This window comes from Calypte anna, chromosome 3, assembly GCF_003957555.1.
Source record: "Calypte anna isolate BGI_N300 chromosome 3, bCalAnn1_v1.p, whole genome shotgun sequence".
Taxonomy (NCBI): domain Eukaryota; kingdom Metazoa; phylum Chordata; class Aves; order Apodiformes; family Trochilidae; genus Calypte; species Calypte anna.
This window is the reverse complement of record NC_044246.1, coordinates 7,926,114-7,940,305: the sequence shown is the minus strand read 5'-3', so window position 1 is coordinate 7,940,305 and position 14,192 is coordinate 7,926,114. Positions and strand designations below refer to the sequence as shown.

The window sequence follows — 14,192 nt, the reverse complement described above, 5'->3', positions numbered from 1 at the left end:
CCACCTATAGTGCTCCTCTGCCCTACCATCAATTTTTGAGATCTCCACCATAGGACAGATAGAGATACAGTTCTAAACTCACATTCTAAAAGTGTGCTTGAATGTAACTGATCTCACTATTTCAAATACCTTTTGAGAAACCTCAGCTTCATCCTAGCTTTATTTTTTCCTACAACATCTCATCCTTACAAAGGGATGGTATGGGACTCAGCTACTGTCTCAGTATACTGTCAGAGCTTCCCAGAACTGGGGGCATTCAAGCTGAGATCACAAACTAATTCCTCACATTTGTACTGAATTCCATACCCTCTCTTTTGGGCACAAACCCAGCATTGATTTGACTTTGTGAATTTTGATAACATTTTTCATTTACATTGAAAAATGAAAGAGCAGAACCTCATTCTAGTTATGTCTTCAATTGTTTTCTATTTTGGAATAACTAATGAGAATCTTAAGGAACATCTAAACATTCTTCCACTTAATTACTGTCTTTAAATGGAGAAAAAAAGATTGAGATATTTGTTTTTTCAGATTATCAGGGGTTTTTTTTCAGATTTTTTTGCTAAATGTAGCTCAACTGATTTGCAAAACCAGGAAAACTTCACTAGCATTTGGACATTGGTCTCCCCAGGACCTTTGTACATAATTGTAGATTTCTCTATGGATGAGATTCAAGATTAAATTAATCTTCTGACATAACAGGTTTTATTCTTTGCTAGTGTTCGAGTACTAGAGAAGACATGTACAAATACTAAGAAAGTAATGTTTCTGTTATGTGAATTGGCAATATATTTGTCACTATTTTAAAACTGGACAAAATTGCCTAGCCTATTTTTACTTCAGATCACTTTTGTTCTACAAAGTTTTCTGAATACAAGCTGAGTTAAGGGTAATGTGGACAATTAATTTTAAGACCAGTTTGCCAAAATTAACCAAATATAACCTATTTGCAGAAAACTGACAGGGGTTTTTTTGTTAAGCAAATTTAAAAAAAGCAAAACGAAACAAAAACCCCACCAAAAAATCAAACTAAACCAAACAAAAAAACCCCCACATCTAAAACCAAATGATAACCACAGCTGAAAAGCACACAAACAAAAAAACCCAAACAAAACAGTTAAGGAGAGGAAAAAGTGCTACATGACAAATGAAACATTCCCTTTAACCCAACATTACATTTTCCACCTCATTTTTCATAAAACATAGGAAATAAAGGTCTAGTAAAGACTGGTGAAATGTGGTTTTGGCATAAGTACGTGCTGACTTGAACCCAAATTGGTATGAGGTATTTTCACATTTCCATTTTTAATAGTCAACCTAAAAAAAGATTTTGAAACTTTAAACAAACTAAAAAAAATTTAAAAAAAAATTAAAAATCCAACCAACCTGTTAAAAAAACCAAACAAACAACATGAAAAAGCCCCTGATGACTCAATAGCCTTTTGCTCACACCCAACAACATTCCACATGACACAGAACAGACAGAAAAACTATTCAGTGTATACTAAACAGATGACTATTTTCCTAATATTGGCACAAATTACCAAAGACCTTGCAATTTTCCTCTTGAAGGTCTCATAATGTCTGCATGCTACTCTGTGTAATAAAAATAAAAACTATACATAAAATCTCTTGCTACATTAGTCTTTTAATAGGTTTTATCTAAAATCTTTGGCTTTTTGTTCTTTTTTAAACAATTGTATGCAATTTTAATATTGTATCTGTTTAATACATACAGAAATAATTACTTACAATGCAAAATATTTACTATGCACACAATGATTTAAATCCTTTAAGAAATAATTGCAGCCTACATCTTTCAAAGGTGCATATACATTTAGCCACAAATCTTGGGGAAGGTGTTGATACTCCATGCTTCACATGAAACATCACTTACCTCCAGATTCTTCCACCAAGCAAGCATGCAAACAATCAAACAAAAAGTGAAATTATTCATCTGCCTGAATTGTATTCAGAGCAATTATAATGTTTCCTTTTCTCTCCATGTCCTAATTCACACTGAAAATTAACATTTCAGTATCTTTGAGAACTATTTATGTTCCATTTAGAAATAGTCACAATACACAATTTCCCAGTTTAATTTATTAATTCTGTTTTCATAATATTTTTGCAGTTCCTTGGGTGGTTGATATAAGGAACAGACAAGTCAAATATTAAACAGAACAACATACGGGGGAAAAAAAATCCATGCATAAAAGGAATATATTTAAAAATTATTAAGTTTATAATTTTGTAGAAAAACTCTTCCAAATTGGTAAAAACTGCAAAAAATCTTTACTTTTCAAACTATTCTATGTAACCAATTCTCTTCTAGACTTTACACCAACAAAGCTGTTGTTGGTTTGCATCAGTCCGTGCTGGGCTAAACCCTCAAACTAAAATAATAAAATTTTCATTCTTTTCTTTTTCCAATGCAAAGTAGTTTTACAATGACTCCAGTCACACATCCATTAGGTTCCTCTTCACATTGAGAATCACAAACTGTTCTCTCAGAATACTTGGAAGTCCACTACCACCTATGACAGCACTTTAATTGAAAACAACATAAAATACTAGAATATTAGTCAAACACTGTTAGCCCAACATTCCAACAGTGCAGCTTTCCACACTCTGAATTGCATCAGAGGGACAGATACAGAACTGTTTCCTGGATCACTAATACAGCTGCTTTAGTGAAAGCCACAGTGTAAACAGAATAAGATATCAGTATTGTGTTTTTGTTGGCATCATTTATTTTGCTTGTGAACATTGGAATAAGTGATACTACTAAAACTGAAGTGTTGCTATGATAAATGGTGGCCATATAAGGAATATTTTGCTCATGTTTCTAGAGGAAGAAACAGAGAAGTCCCAAAGAGAAGCATATCTGGAATTCAGTCCACCCAAAGCCTACAAACATTTCAAAGAGAACTGTTGAAATAATGACTTAATTCTTCAAATGTGAGCAATGAAAAAAAAAGTGGAAGGAAACAGAAAACTTGAGAGCTCCCAGCTTCTCTCCATGGAGGATACGGAAATGAATGCAGCCTGTAATTGTTGAGAGCCATTGAATGCTAACTAAAGCAAAACTAATCCTCCAAGAACCTGTGGCATTTACCCATCAACACTACTAACAGAAAACAGGGTTTAAATTCTCTTCTAAATTTCTTTGTAAGCTGCAAGGGGGTTTATTTTAACTCTCAGCTTAAACAAAGCTTTTAATGAGCATGCAGAAGATTTCAGAAATTGGCTGGTAGAGTAACCTCAAAAATTTTAAAATAAGCTGGCTTTGTACCCAAGACCTGAGCTGCTTTTTCAGATACACTTTTCCCCTGTCAGCAGGGAACTGCTGAAGCCACCATGGAATACCTTGCACCAATCTAGTAACTTTCAGATTACCACCTTCTGAAGTTTTTCATATTTTTAAGAAGAGTATCCATATTTCATAGCTCTGAAGGTAAACTGGAAAAGAAGAAAGGTTATGACACCTACTAAGATCCATCAGTCAGCAGATGCACATCTTGGTTGTTAACAAAAAGGATGAATTTTTGCTCAGCAGTTTTATTAGATTCATACTACCCACTATCAAAATATGGAGCAGTTAAGATATTTAGTTTATATCTTGGATTCTAATAGACAGCAGCTTTCTCTCTCTTTTCTCTCTCTTTTAAAGTATGATTAAAGCTATACAAATAACTTGTCTGTGTCCAAGAACTTTACCTTCTGTAATTTTGAGTCTTTGTTCTTCATCTGGAGGTTTGGGTGGGGGCCACACAGGTGGAATTTTACGTGGAAAGTTTCCTTCGATGTAATCTGATGAATGTGTGGGTTGGTTAACTGCAGCCCAAGTATAAAGCTGGTCTTGCTGTGGTTATTAAAAGGAAATAAAAAAAGAAAAAAAAGATTGAGAAGCTCACATAGAAAACAAACAAACAAACAAACAAAAGCTCAAAATATTTTTCAACACAAACAGCTCAATATTCACCCCTATAGTAAGGCAGACTTGTTTGTTGCTCTCCATCTATATTAAAGAAATTTGATATTTCAGTTTTGGAATTACCTCTATTATAGATAGAAAATGTAATCATTCAGTTATCTATGGCATGATGAGGTGATAAAACACAGAGCAGCACTTCTTTGAGCATGAGAAATTCTTTGACACTTCTTTCCTTTGAGAGATATCAGGTTCTGGTTATGTCCATTATGACCATACTTCTTCATACGTTTATAGGCTACAGAAAAATAGTTTAGTCCACTCTCTGTAATATTTTTACACCAAATACACAAGCAAGGAAAAGAAACAGGATTATTTTAGCATAAATGAAACATTCTTTGCACCCTTGCTTTATTCATTCATGTTTCCATGTTCATAGAAAGGCAGGTAAAAAGGTGGGTTTGCTTTTAGAATAAGCTTCTTAAAAACAACAAACAGTTAAAAGTACTATCAATCCTCTGGGCACAAATCAGATGATAAACTTACTACTCAATAGCTTTGAGTTTGATTCACTTATTAAAGGCAGGAGACATCCAGACTGTCTGATGAAAATTACAGCAAACTTATGCTTTAAGCCAAGAAAGATTTTAGCTGACCACAATTCCGGAGTCATTCTTGTGACTCCCAGTATATAACATGCACAACTTGTGATTAAAGCTTTCTAATCCAGTAAACACTATAGAGATTAATCACAGCAACATCTGGAAATATGCAAATATTGTAATAAAAAGCTGGTGAAAAAATTAAGTCACAGGATGAAAATACAGGCATATTACACACTAGAATCTTCTTACAGAGATCATGTGCATTACACTTCATTCATATATGCTTGTATTGTTGCATATTTCATTTTTAGATTATATTTTTTAAAATTTTTACACAAATAATAAGCATTGAAGAGACATACAGAGGGAAGAGCAAAATAATTTAGCACTTTTTTAGGGATATTCACTACCCACTTGACTAAGCTTCCTCTTGTTGTTGTGAAAAGTGTGATAACATTCTACTGAGAGTAACTTAGAACAGACAAATGCTGGTTTTAAAGAAAAACATTTTGGTTTACAAAGTGTTCCTCAAACAGTTAGAGTCAAAGGAAGCTCACTAGATCTTTTCAACATGAAAACATGGCAAAAATCCAGCCACATACGCAGACCTCAGATAAAGGTAAAAATTAATGGATAAGAAGCTTAATCCAAAAACCCATCCGGTTCTCTACACAGCCCCCAACTGTCTGCTCCTTGAAAACCTTGTCTTTTGTTTATTTCTCTTATTACACCTGAACATCCAAGTAGCCTTATTAGCATAGTTCTTTCAATAACTTAATACTTTCCCTTAATTTAATTCTGGTGTTTAGGGGATAGGCATTTGTGGGCTTCAGCATAATTTCCATTACTGTCCAGACTCTGTGAAGAAGTGCTGGATTTTGTTACTTGTCTTCTTTCTGCACCATCCAATTCACAAAAATAAAGAGGAAGGTAAGATTCAAGTCAAGGTAAAGCAGATTTTTTTTTCCCCACTCTACTACCTTACAGGGAACACAGGGGAGAACAAGCTCTGCAGAGGGCTAGCTGGGTAGGCACAGTGGGGTTACATGAAGGGTTAAAGGGTGATAAAACAGAAGACAATAGACTGTAAATAATACTGACATAGCATGAACCACAAAGACAATAAATCCTGAACAAGATATTTCACCATCCAAGTTCTTGAAAGGTATATTACAATCACTTAACAATTTTTTAAAGTATGATTAGTCTACCTGAATTAAATATACTACAAAAGCCATGGCATGTCTCGGAATTATTGTACAGCTGAGATATGTTATGAGTATAGTAAAATACCAGATACCTCTGTCATTCCTGATATAATTTACAGCATATGAACTATGAACAGTTACAAATTAAGACATCACACAACTCCATAACCAGCTTGTAACCCAGCATGGGAGAGTTTGTTGTGAGAATAAATAACAGTAGTTTTGGTATGTGGTGTTTTTTCTTTTGGGATTCTTTTAACTCACTATTCAACATAAAGGAGGAGGATGGATTAGAGACATCATATAATACAAATATAAAGAAGTAAACATAAACTTGCAAAAATGCCTTGAAGAGACTTGCACAATAACCAAAATGTATCCATGTTCAGCATATAAGCAAAATATTTAACAGCTACATTCAGACTACTTGCAAACTTATAAATATAATTGAAAAACTGAGAAACCTTTCTGACAGAAAGGTAGCCAGAAGTTCTGGACTTCCAGCTGATAGCTCATAAACGACACTTAAAATGGGAAAAAAATTAACCCCATCACCACTTTTGTGACCTTCAGAAGAAATTAATCATTTGAATGTCTTAATTTCTATTCACACAAGATACTGTCCAAAATCTAATCCTTTTTACCTTTTGTCTTTAGCTAATATACTAAACTCATCTCATTTCTCCTTCTGCAAATCTGATAATGCCATAAACAAGGATGACTATTACAATATTTTGAAGATATATGCAGCCTATTCTATGATGATGAATTACTAGTCAAGCAAAAAAAATTAAATTGTCCAAATACCCCCCCAACCCAGATTTGCTCTGATCATTAATAACTGTAATACAAGCACCCACAAACCTGGATTTCCACATCCAATTTTTTTCCTTTAATCTTTTCATTTCAGAGGCAATTTTTACTAGATATAACTCTAAGCACAGCCAGTGAATATTCTTACCGTGATCAATCTTTGAATACATCTGGAATTTCCACTTCATCTTTCTCAGGCTCCACTATTAAGCATTTAAAGCACTTCTTCTGAGCCAGTCTTATTTATCCAGACTAATTTCTGGGTGGACATTGAAAGCTTAAAGCTGTCTGAGTCCAGTGCACTAAACATGATGTCAAGAAGAGTTCTTGTTTCCAAACATCCTTACACAGCACTTTCCACCGGGTCTGAAACCTGCAGAGCATCCTCACATGGGCGAGGCAAACTGCCTGCAGGATCTGATGTATGTAATCAATAGATATTTTACCACTCATAGATGCATTTACAATAGAGTCAGAGAGTCAGGTCTGTAGTTTAACTCACTCTCTCCTGAGCCAGGTATCAGCAGGCACAAAGAATGGCTTTTTGTTCCAAATTTTCACTCTCAGGCACTACAGTGTTATAGTTCAGTTGCAAATTATATTAAATATGAATGATGCTCCTTCACTGCTTCGGCTAAAGACAGGCTTGCCTGCTGATCTTTGAAGATGGGAGCTTTAAGCTTCTCAAAGTAAGATCCTTTAGCAAATGACAAATGGAAAGAGACTGGGGAATCCAAAACTAGAGCCCATGAGCTAGACCTGCAGCAAGTGTCAGCAGCCATACTGGTGAATCTTGATTTTTCAGGAAAGGGATCACAGATCTTTCACACAGAAATCCCAGTTTTTTTCCCCAGGCCACAGACTGCATTAGAGATCAGTATGGCCACCTCTGTAGGAATAAGATGTTCAACCTTGAATCTATGTTTCTCAGTCCTGGAGATAGGCAGGTAATATGACTTTACACTTAATTCCATCTCATGGGGGTTTTTTCAACTCTTTAGCTGCTTCCAGTTTGAAGGACAAAAATAGTGAAAAATACATTTAAGAGAGGTACAAAAGATGGAATTGAAACAGCAATAAGTGGATACACAGCTGTCCAGACTGGTTGTGTGGATGTGAGAATCCAGGGGTAAAAATCTGTCCAGAATTATTTTGAAATTACTCAAGAAAAAAAAAAAAACAAAAAAACCCCAAACCAAATCCAGTCAGACCATGCATGGTGAGATGGGAAAGGTGGGGCAGTACAGAAACACACTGCTATCAGCCTTCAGCTCAGCAGAGCAGGAGATGGAGAAGTGCATTAGCACTTCCCTGAGTGCTTGTATTAAACCATGATGGAATCAGGCCTTAACCTGCAATAATAAGATTGCACTCACGAGAGCCCCAAACATTCAAAATAATCCTGAAGAGGGCAGGAGGGGTGGCATGTCTGCAGGCAGGCATAAAAGGGCCAGAAATAAACACAAAGTGGTACTTACAAGAAGATTCCTACTCACCAAATCAGTCTGAATGTGTACAGTTTTCCAATGGGAAGAGGTGGAGTGGGGAGAAGAACTACAACTGCATTTAAGATGAAACTAGATAAGCTTACAGAAGAATTAGTTTCTTGCACTTGGGATAACCAGGGGCCAGACTCCATGACTCAGGCAGTATTTTCCTGGCTAAGAATTCCAAAGAGCTTTTTTTTCACATATGTATAAAACTGTTCATCATTTAGACTGTTTCAAGTGCATGGAAGGAAGCATTTTTTCCATTCAGGGAGTTTTATCTTTCTAATATACTGTGTGTACAACCTCTAAAATAAAAAAAAGCCAACTGAGTGCTCCCACTGTATATAAATAGTTTATTGGACAAGCAAGGTTTTAGTTCAAGAAATTAGAGCCTGACTATCTCAAAATGCTCTTATCAGCAGAAGACTGCTTTATTTTAAGCAGCTTTTAAAATAGATAAATCAATACTATCAAGAATGGGGAAAGTGGTTTACTTTTTGAGGAGAGGTTCAGTAAAAAAGATCTTTTTTGACCACTGACAGAACCAAAGCAGTGATTAAACATGGCTCTCAGCTTGTGGTACCTTTGGCTGTACAGATGCCTTCCAAGACTGAAACACAGCAAGTCAGTCATACTACTGTAATATATGGCTGAAGTAGCACTTTATCCTCATGAACCTAATATAATGAATGAACATTTTATTTGAGTGTTTTCTGTACAAAAAACTCATGGGCCTTAACAACTCATTTAAAAACATTTCAACCATCAAAAACCCATGAAACATTTATTTTCCATGAAATGACTTCAATCTCCTCAACAAAACAGAAGAAACTCCCTTGATCCTATCAAATCTTCCTCAAGACTCATAATATTCTGAGGATATGAGATGCCAACAGAGCCAAGAGTCCTCTAGTCAGGGTTCTCATGGGGAAAGGAAATTAGGAAGCTGAAAAGCCTGAACTGGTGAGCTTACAATAAACTTTCCTTGGAAGTGAGAGCAGTGGTTAGCCTTTTATGAAACAAAAGAACTTCAATTTCTAATCTCCTTACACATCCAACTTGAATTCTCACTTGGAATGCCACATCCCAAGACCACTAAGTTATTTAACTCTTACTTAGAACACCTGATGATGTGTGCTCTCATTCACTTTCTCCAGAATTAATAAACTAAGGCAAGACGTTTTCCATCAGGAGTTGTTTTCACTTACACTGACGAAGTCCTGCAATAAGTTTGCCTTCTGACAAATCTGAATTTCCCATATAAGTTTGGGTTTTTTTTTTCCATATTCTCCTGGTTTTCCGGTTTTCTTCTCTATTCCATTTGAAAAGGTAACAGTTATTACTGTAACAACTTCCTCTTGAAAACAGAGACATGTAAGAGACAAATTCATCTCTCTGTATTCTCAATTCCAAGCTAGAAAAAGACATTCAGTTATGAGTGTCATTCCTAAGAAATTGAACAAAAGCATACAGAAAGTCAAGAGATATAAAGATCTCTTGAGGTGAGAGGATGACCACCACCTACACCAGACACACAATGATTATGAAAATCTAAACAGGTGGTGAAAACATCCAGTACCTGCCCCTTAAAGCTGTTCTTTAGCATAACACCCAAGTAAGCAATGTTCTCTACAAGAAAAAGCATTAAAACCTAACACAAACCTACATATGAAATACCCCAGTTGAAAGTTTATATAGTAGCATCACTACAAGTAACTAGAAAGGAGAAAGAAAAAAAAGAGAAGGCTGCAAGTCTGCAGGGCCAGACATAACTAGAAAACAAATATGCAATTACAATTAAAAAAGGAATCAGGGGAACAGTGTAACAAGAATCCTTCAGATCATCCAGCTGTTTCCATATAACTACTTTCAGGAATATTCAGCTGCTCTTCACAAAAGACAAAATAACACAGTGTTTGGGCAATGGAAAAGGAAGAAGAGACATGAGTGCTTTGATTTAGCCAAACTCAACCTCCATGCTAACATGCATGACAAGCAAAGATTAAGACAGTAGATTAAGAATTTATTTTGTCTGCTCCATTTCACAATTTTCATTTTCCAACTTTTAAAAAGTCTTTATTGCTACTGATCCCCAGTACAGTGCCATGACAAATTTCATAACAATCTTGCACGTTACTCACAAGCATTCAAAGTATACCTGAAAAAATGTAGCATGGTTGCCAGCTTAGTGCTGCACTTTGAAAGATAATTTTTCTTAATTTAAACTAAATTCTTAGGAAGGCTGCTCTTTAGAAACTGGTATTTTGGCTCTCCAACTTCTGAGAAAGAAGTCAGCTTGCATTCCATTAAACTACTAATTTTCTGAATGGTGTAAACATTTTAAATAAATTAAAATTAAGTAAAGCCTTCCTGTCATTAGGCTCCTCTCCCAGCTGACCTGAAAAGTCCCACCATCTGTTACTACTCAGCAGAAAGAGAGCAGTGTCTTTATTTCCTGAAAAAGCTTTTGCATCACCACAGGTGGTCAGGAGATAATAGGAAAAAAAGCTATTTTTACAGCATATCCCATTGATGCTGTCTGGCTCGCTGCTTCCTTGTTGGAAGCATTAGTTCAGAAACAGATGACAACCTAGTCCAGCATCATATCTACAGACTGGGGCAGTTCCTATCCCAAATAACCAAATTTGCCTATGTACACATTCACATTGTAACACAGTAAAGAAAGTCACCTTCCAGAAGATGTCCATTTATCTGCCTCACTACAAAATATGCTGAAATAATTTATGAATCAAGGAATTAACAGCAGTACTCAACACACTACTAGCATCCAATAAAAGCATTGAAATAGATGTGAAGAGAGATAGCCCAAACAAAATAACATCAGAAACAAAGAAAAACAAAAGGAAAATCTGAAGTCTGTGCATTTCAGATACATATGGAAAAAGATATTGCTTGTTAGTGCCATATGAAAAAAGTAGTTGTTGGATCCATCAGCGGGCAATAGAGATTGTCCACCAAACAAGGATTATAGTACAGATACAAAAGTATGCTCAGTTTTCTTCTCAAAAGCATTTACAAAATGATAATATAAAGCCTGGATCACAAATTCATTTAAGTTTTCACTGATAATTACAGTATTTTAAATTATGATGCACCAACAGGTGGCTGCAAATCTTGCCTGTGGTTACATTCTTGCCAGAGATGCGTGGTTTAGCCAGATCAGCCTTGTGTTTATTTTACTCTAATAGGATAACATAATGAGTTAACATGCTAAAAAGCTTAGAAGTACATCTGCATTACAGAAATATGATTATTTAATGTAATGGCAGTCATTTGGGACCAACAGAGTTTTTCAGAAAACATTAATTTCTCATGTATCATTAGGTCAGGGTACTTTTGATCAATTTGAAATTTCAGAAGTCCTCTTGAACAAGTCACAAGTGTTAAAAAGGGAAAAAAAATGAAAGCAAATCAGGCAATAGTTATTCCAAGGGCAAGCAATTCTTCAGAGAACATTATTTGAACAGGCTTCTGCTATTCTATCTTTATTGAAATTGCACATACACTTGCTTGGTCCTTTTTTGAAAAGAAAAATATTTTTCAAAACACTCTTCCCCTTTTATAAAATGCTAGCAGAAGAATGAGAGTCTGTAAAGATAGCCTGACAAGTAAGAGGTCAGGACATCCATGAGGTCATAATTAGCAGCCTCTCCAGAAGACAAAAAACTAGGAAAAAAGTTATCACATTTCAAGACATTGAATCTGCCATTGTGCATTTGCTTACTCTTTAAGATACTCTGCATTATAAGAGAAGACAGGAAGAGCTATAGTGAAAGTTTCTACTGCTTCTCAACATCTTAAACATTCCAACTCTGTCTACTTCTGTTACTTTTAAACTTTGTTAAACTGTTATTTTTCAGAGTAATATTTTTTCTGGGTATCTGCCACAATCTGTTTTGAAAGAAATACTTAATAAAATGGACCAAAATATACCATCTTAAAACAGTTTTCAAGTTTCCTTCCTTTGGGCTATGATTGGAAATTTGACAGAAATGTCAGAGATATTGCAGGAATGAGCCATTTCCAATCTTATTTAAAACCTATTCTAAGTCTGCCCAAGCTACAAGCCTCTTAAAACTGGACACCATCCTCAGCATAAATGGATGACATCTGCTCATTCTCAAGTTTACTGCTTTCATTGGGTATTTACTGGTCCTCTCTGTTTGCCATATACTAACAAAGGAGCAAGCATCATGTCCACAAGCTTTAACTTAACCCAAAAATACAAGTGCTAAAAATTCAATTTAAACTGGCTCCCAGGAGCCATTACAATACTCATCCAAGAAACTGAGAGCTGTCAGAGTTGTCTTTACTGTTACTACATTGCCTAATTACTGTCAGTCAGTCAGCATGGAAGAGACAGAGACAGGATCCAACGAGAAAAGTAAAAGCTGTAGTATACAATTATTTCACAGTGTGAGGCAGAGACTCACTTTGAAGCCTGGAATATCTTGGGAGAAATAAAAAAAAACAGGTATCTTATGAGCTACTGAGAAAAAAGACACAAGATACACACAGTTGTAAGGCAGGAAGAACTAGAATCTACCACTGGGCATGAGTAAGATGTAATTAGAGTGTGCAATTGCAATCATTACAAGAGAGCAGAGGGTTCAGCATTAGCCATGCTAAATTTAACTCTCTGGAGGACATCTAGAAAAAGAGATCAGAGTGAAAAAATAGGACTTTTAATAATCTGTTTATATTCATCTCAAATCATGAATAATACATCATAGAGTGAACAAAATTTGCTGAATTATTTTCATAAACTGTAATCTGACATCCTCAAAAAACAAACTTTGTGGGACCACATTTAAGCAAAAGGGGAATAGTGGATATCACAGAATCATTCAGGTTGGAAAGGACCTCTGAGATCATCAAGTCCAATCCTTAATCCACTACCACTATGGTTCCCAGCCCATGGCACTGAGTGCCACATTCAGTCTCTTTTTAAAAACCTCCAGGGATGGAGAATCCACCCCCTCCCTGGGCAGCCCATTCCAATGTCTGATCACCCTCTCTGTAAAGAATTTTTTCTTAATATCTAACCTAAATCTTCTCTGACAGAGCTTAAGTCCATGCCCTATATATACTTTATATATATATACTTATTGTATATAGTAAGTTAAAGTGCAGAAACACATGCGTTCAGTCACAAAAGGAGAAAAGGTATTTAAGGAAGGATTATGGTGGAAAAAAAGTTGGCAACTCTGAAAAAAAAACCATGCCAAAGGAGTGATCTGAGGGACTTTGTAAGAACAAAAACATTTTGTAAGACAAAACCATTCAACAGCCAGACAACATCAAAGAACAAGCAAGCACCAGAGCTGGATGTAGCAGGGAGAGAGGACAATGAGGTGGCAGATAAACGTGTCTGAGACAGAATCACAGCAACTTTGTTGATGGCAATTCCAGCTGACTGAAAAGGACAGCAGCCAAACTGGAGAAAATCCAAGATGGAACTCGGGGAACATCTGATAAACTCTGAGATGAAGGAAGAATGAGACTGGCTGTGCTCCCATCTCTGGAGTAAGGTCAAAGATGATACACCTTGTAACTCTAGATGGGCTGCACTGAAGTATTACTTAAGGTTAGTCTGATTCCTCTGGCTTTGAAATAAATGATTACATCAATATTAAAATCCTGTTCTAATGATTTAAAAAAATCTGAAACAAAGAAACAACAAACAAAAAAGAAAACCTAAACAGGAAAAAAGCAAAGCACAGACTTGAGTCATATTTTTTAAGACAAAATCACCCTAGGTTTTTCACATTAATTGTAAATTGTTTCATTTCCTTATATAACTATTAGCTTTTATTTTAAGTAAGATATTTTATGCGTTCACTCTACAAAGTAAGATCAGCTAGCAGAAGCCCAGGTTTGCAGTTTTTGGCCATTAGACTTTGCACTGCAAGTTCTAAATATTTTAACCCCTTGTAGGGCATATAATAAATGCACAGGTCTGTGCTCCTGGACTGTGGTCAAGGCTGAGGTAGAAATATATTTCCAAGCTCAGCAGCAGCAGCTCTCACATTTGTACCATGAAAAAAGTCATTTGAGATCTTGCTGTTCAAGACAGATGTAAGCATCTTTGAAACAGGACACACTACTAGTTGAATACACA

At 35.6% G+C, this 14,192-nt stretch overlaps 1 protein-coding gene across 1 annotated transcript in view; it reads right to left on the bottom strand.

Annotated features, from left to right (window-relative positions):
• The window catches only part of FMN2 (formin 2), a 145,468-nt gene that overhangs the window by 110,727 nt on the left and 20,549 nt on the right, over positions 1-14,192 (bottom strand). The window contains exon 3 of the mRNA XM_030447789.1: positions 3,716-3,865. Coding sequence (XP_030303649.1) covers positions 3,716-3,865 — 150 coding nt within the window. The remainder of the gene's footprint in view (positions 1-3,715; positions 3,866-14,192) is intronic.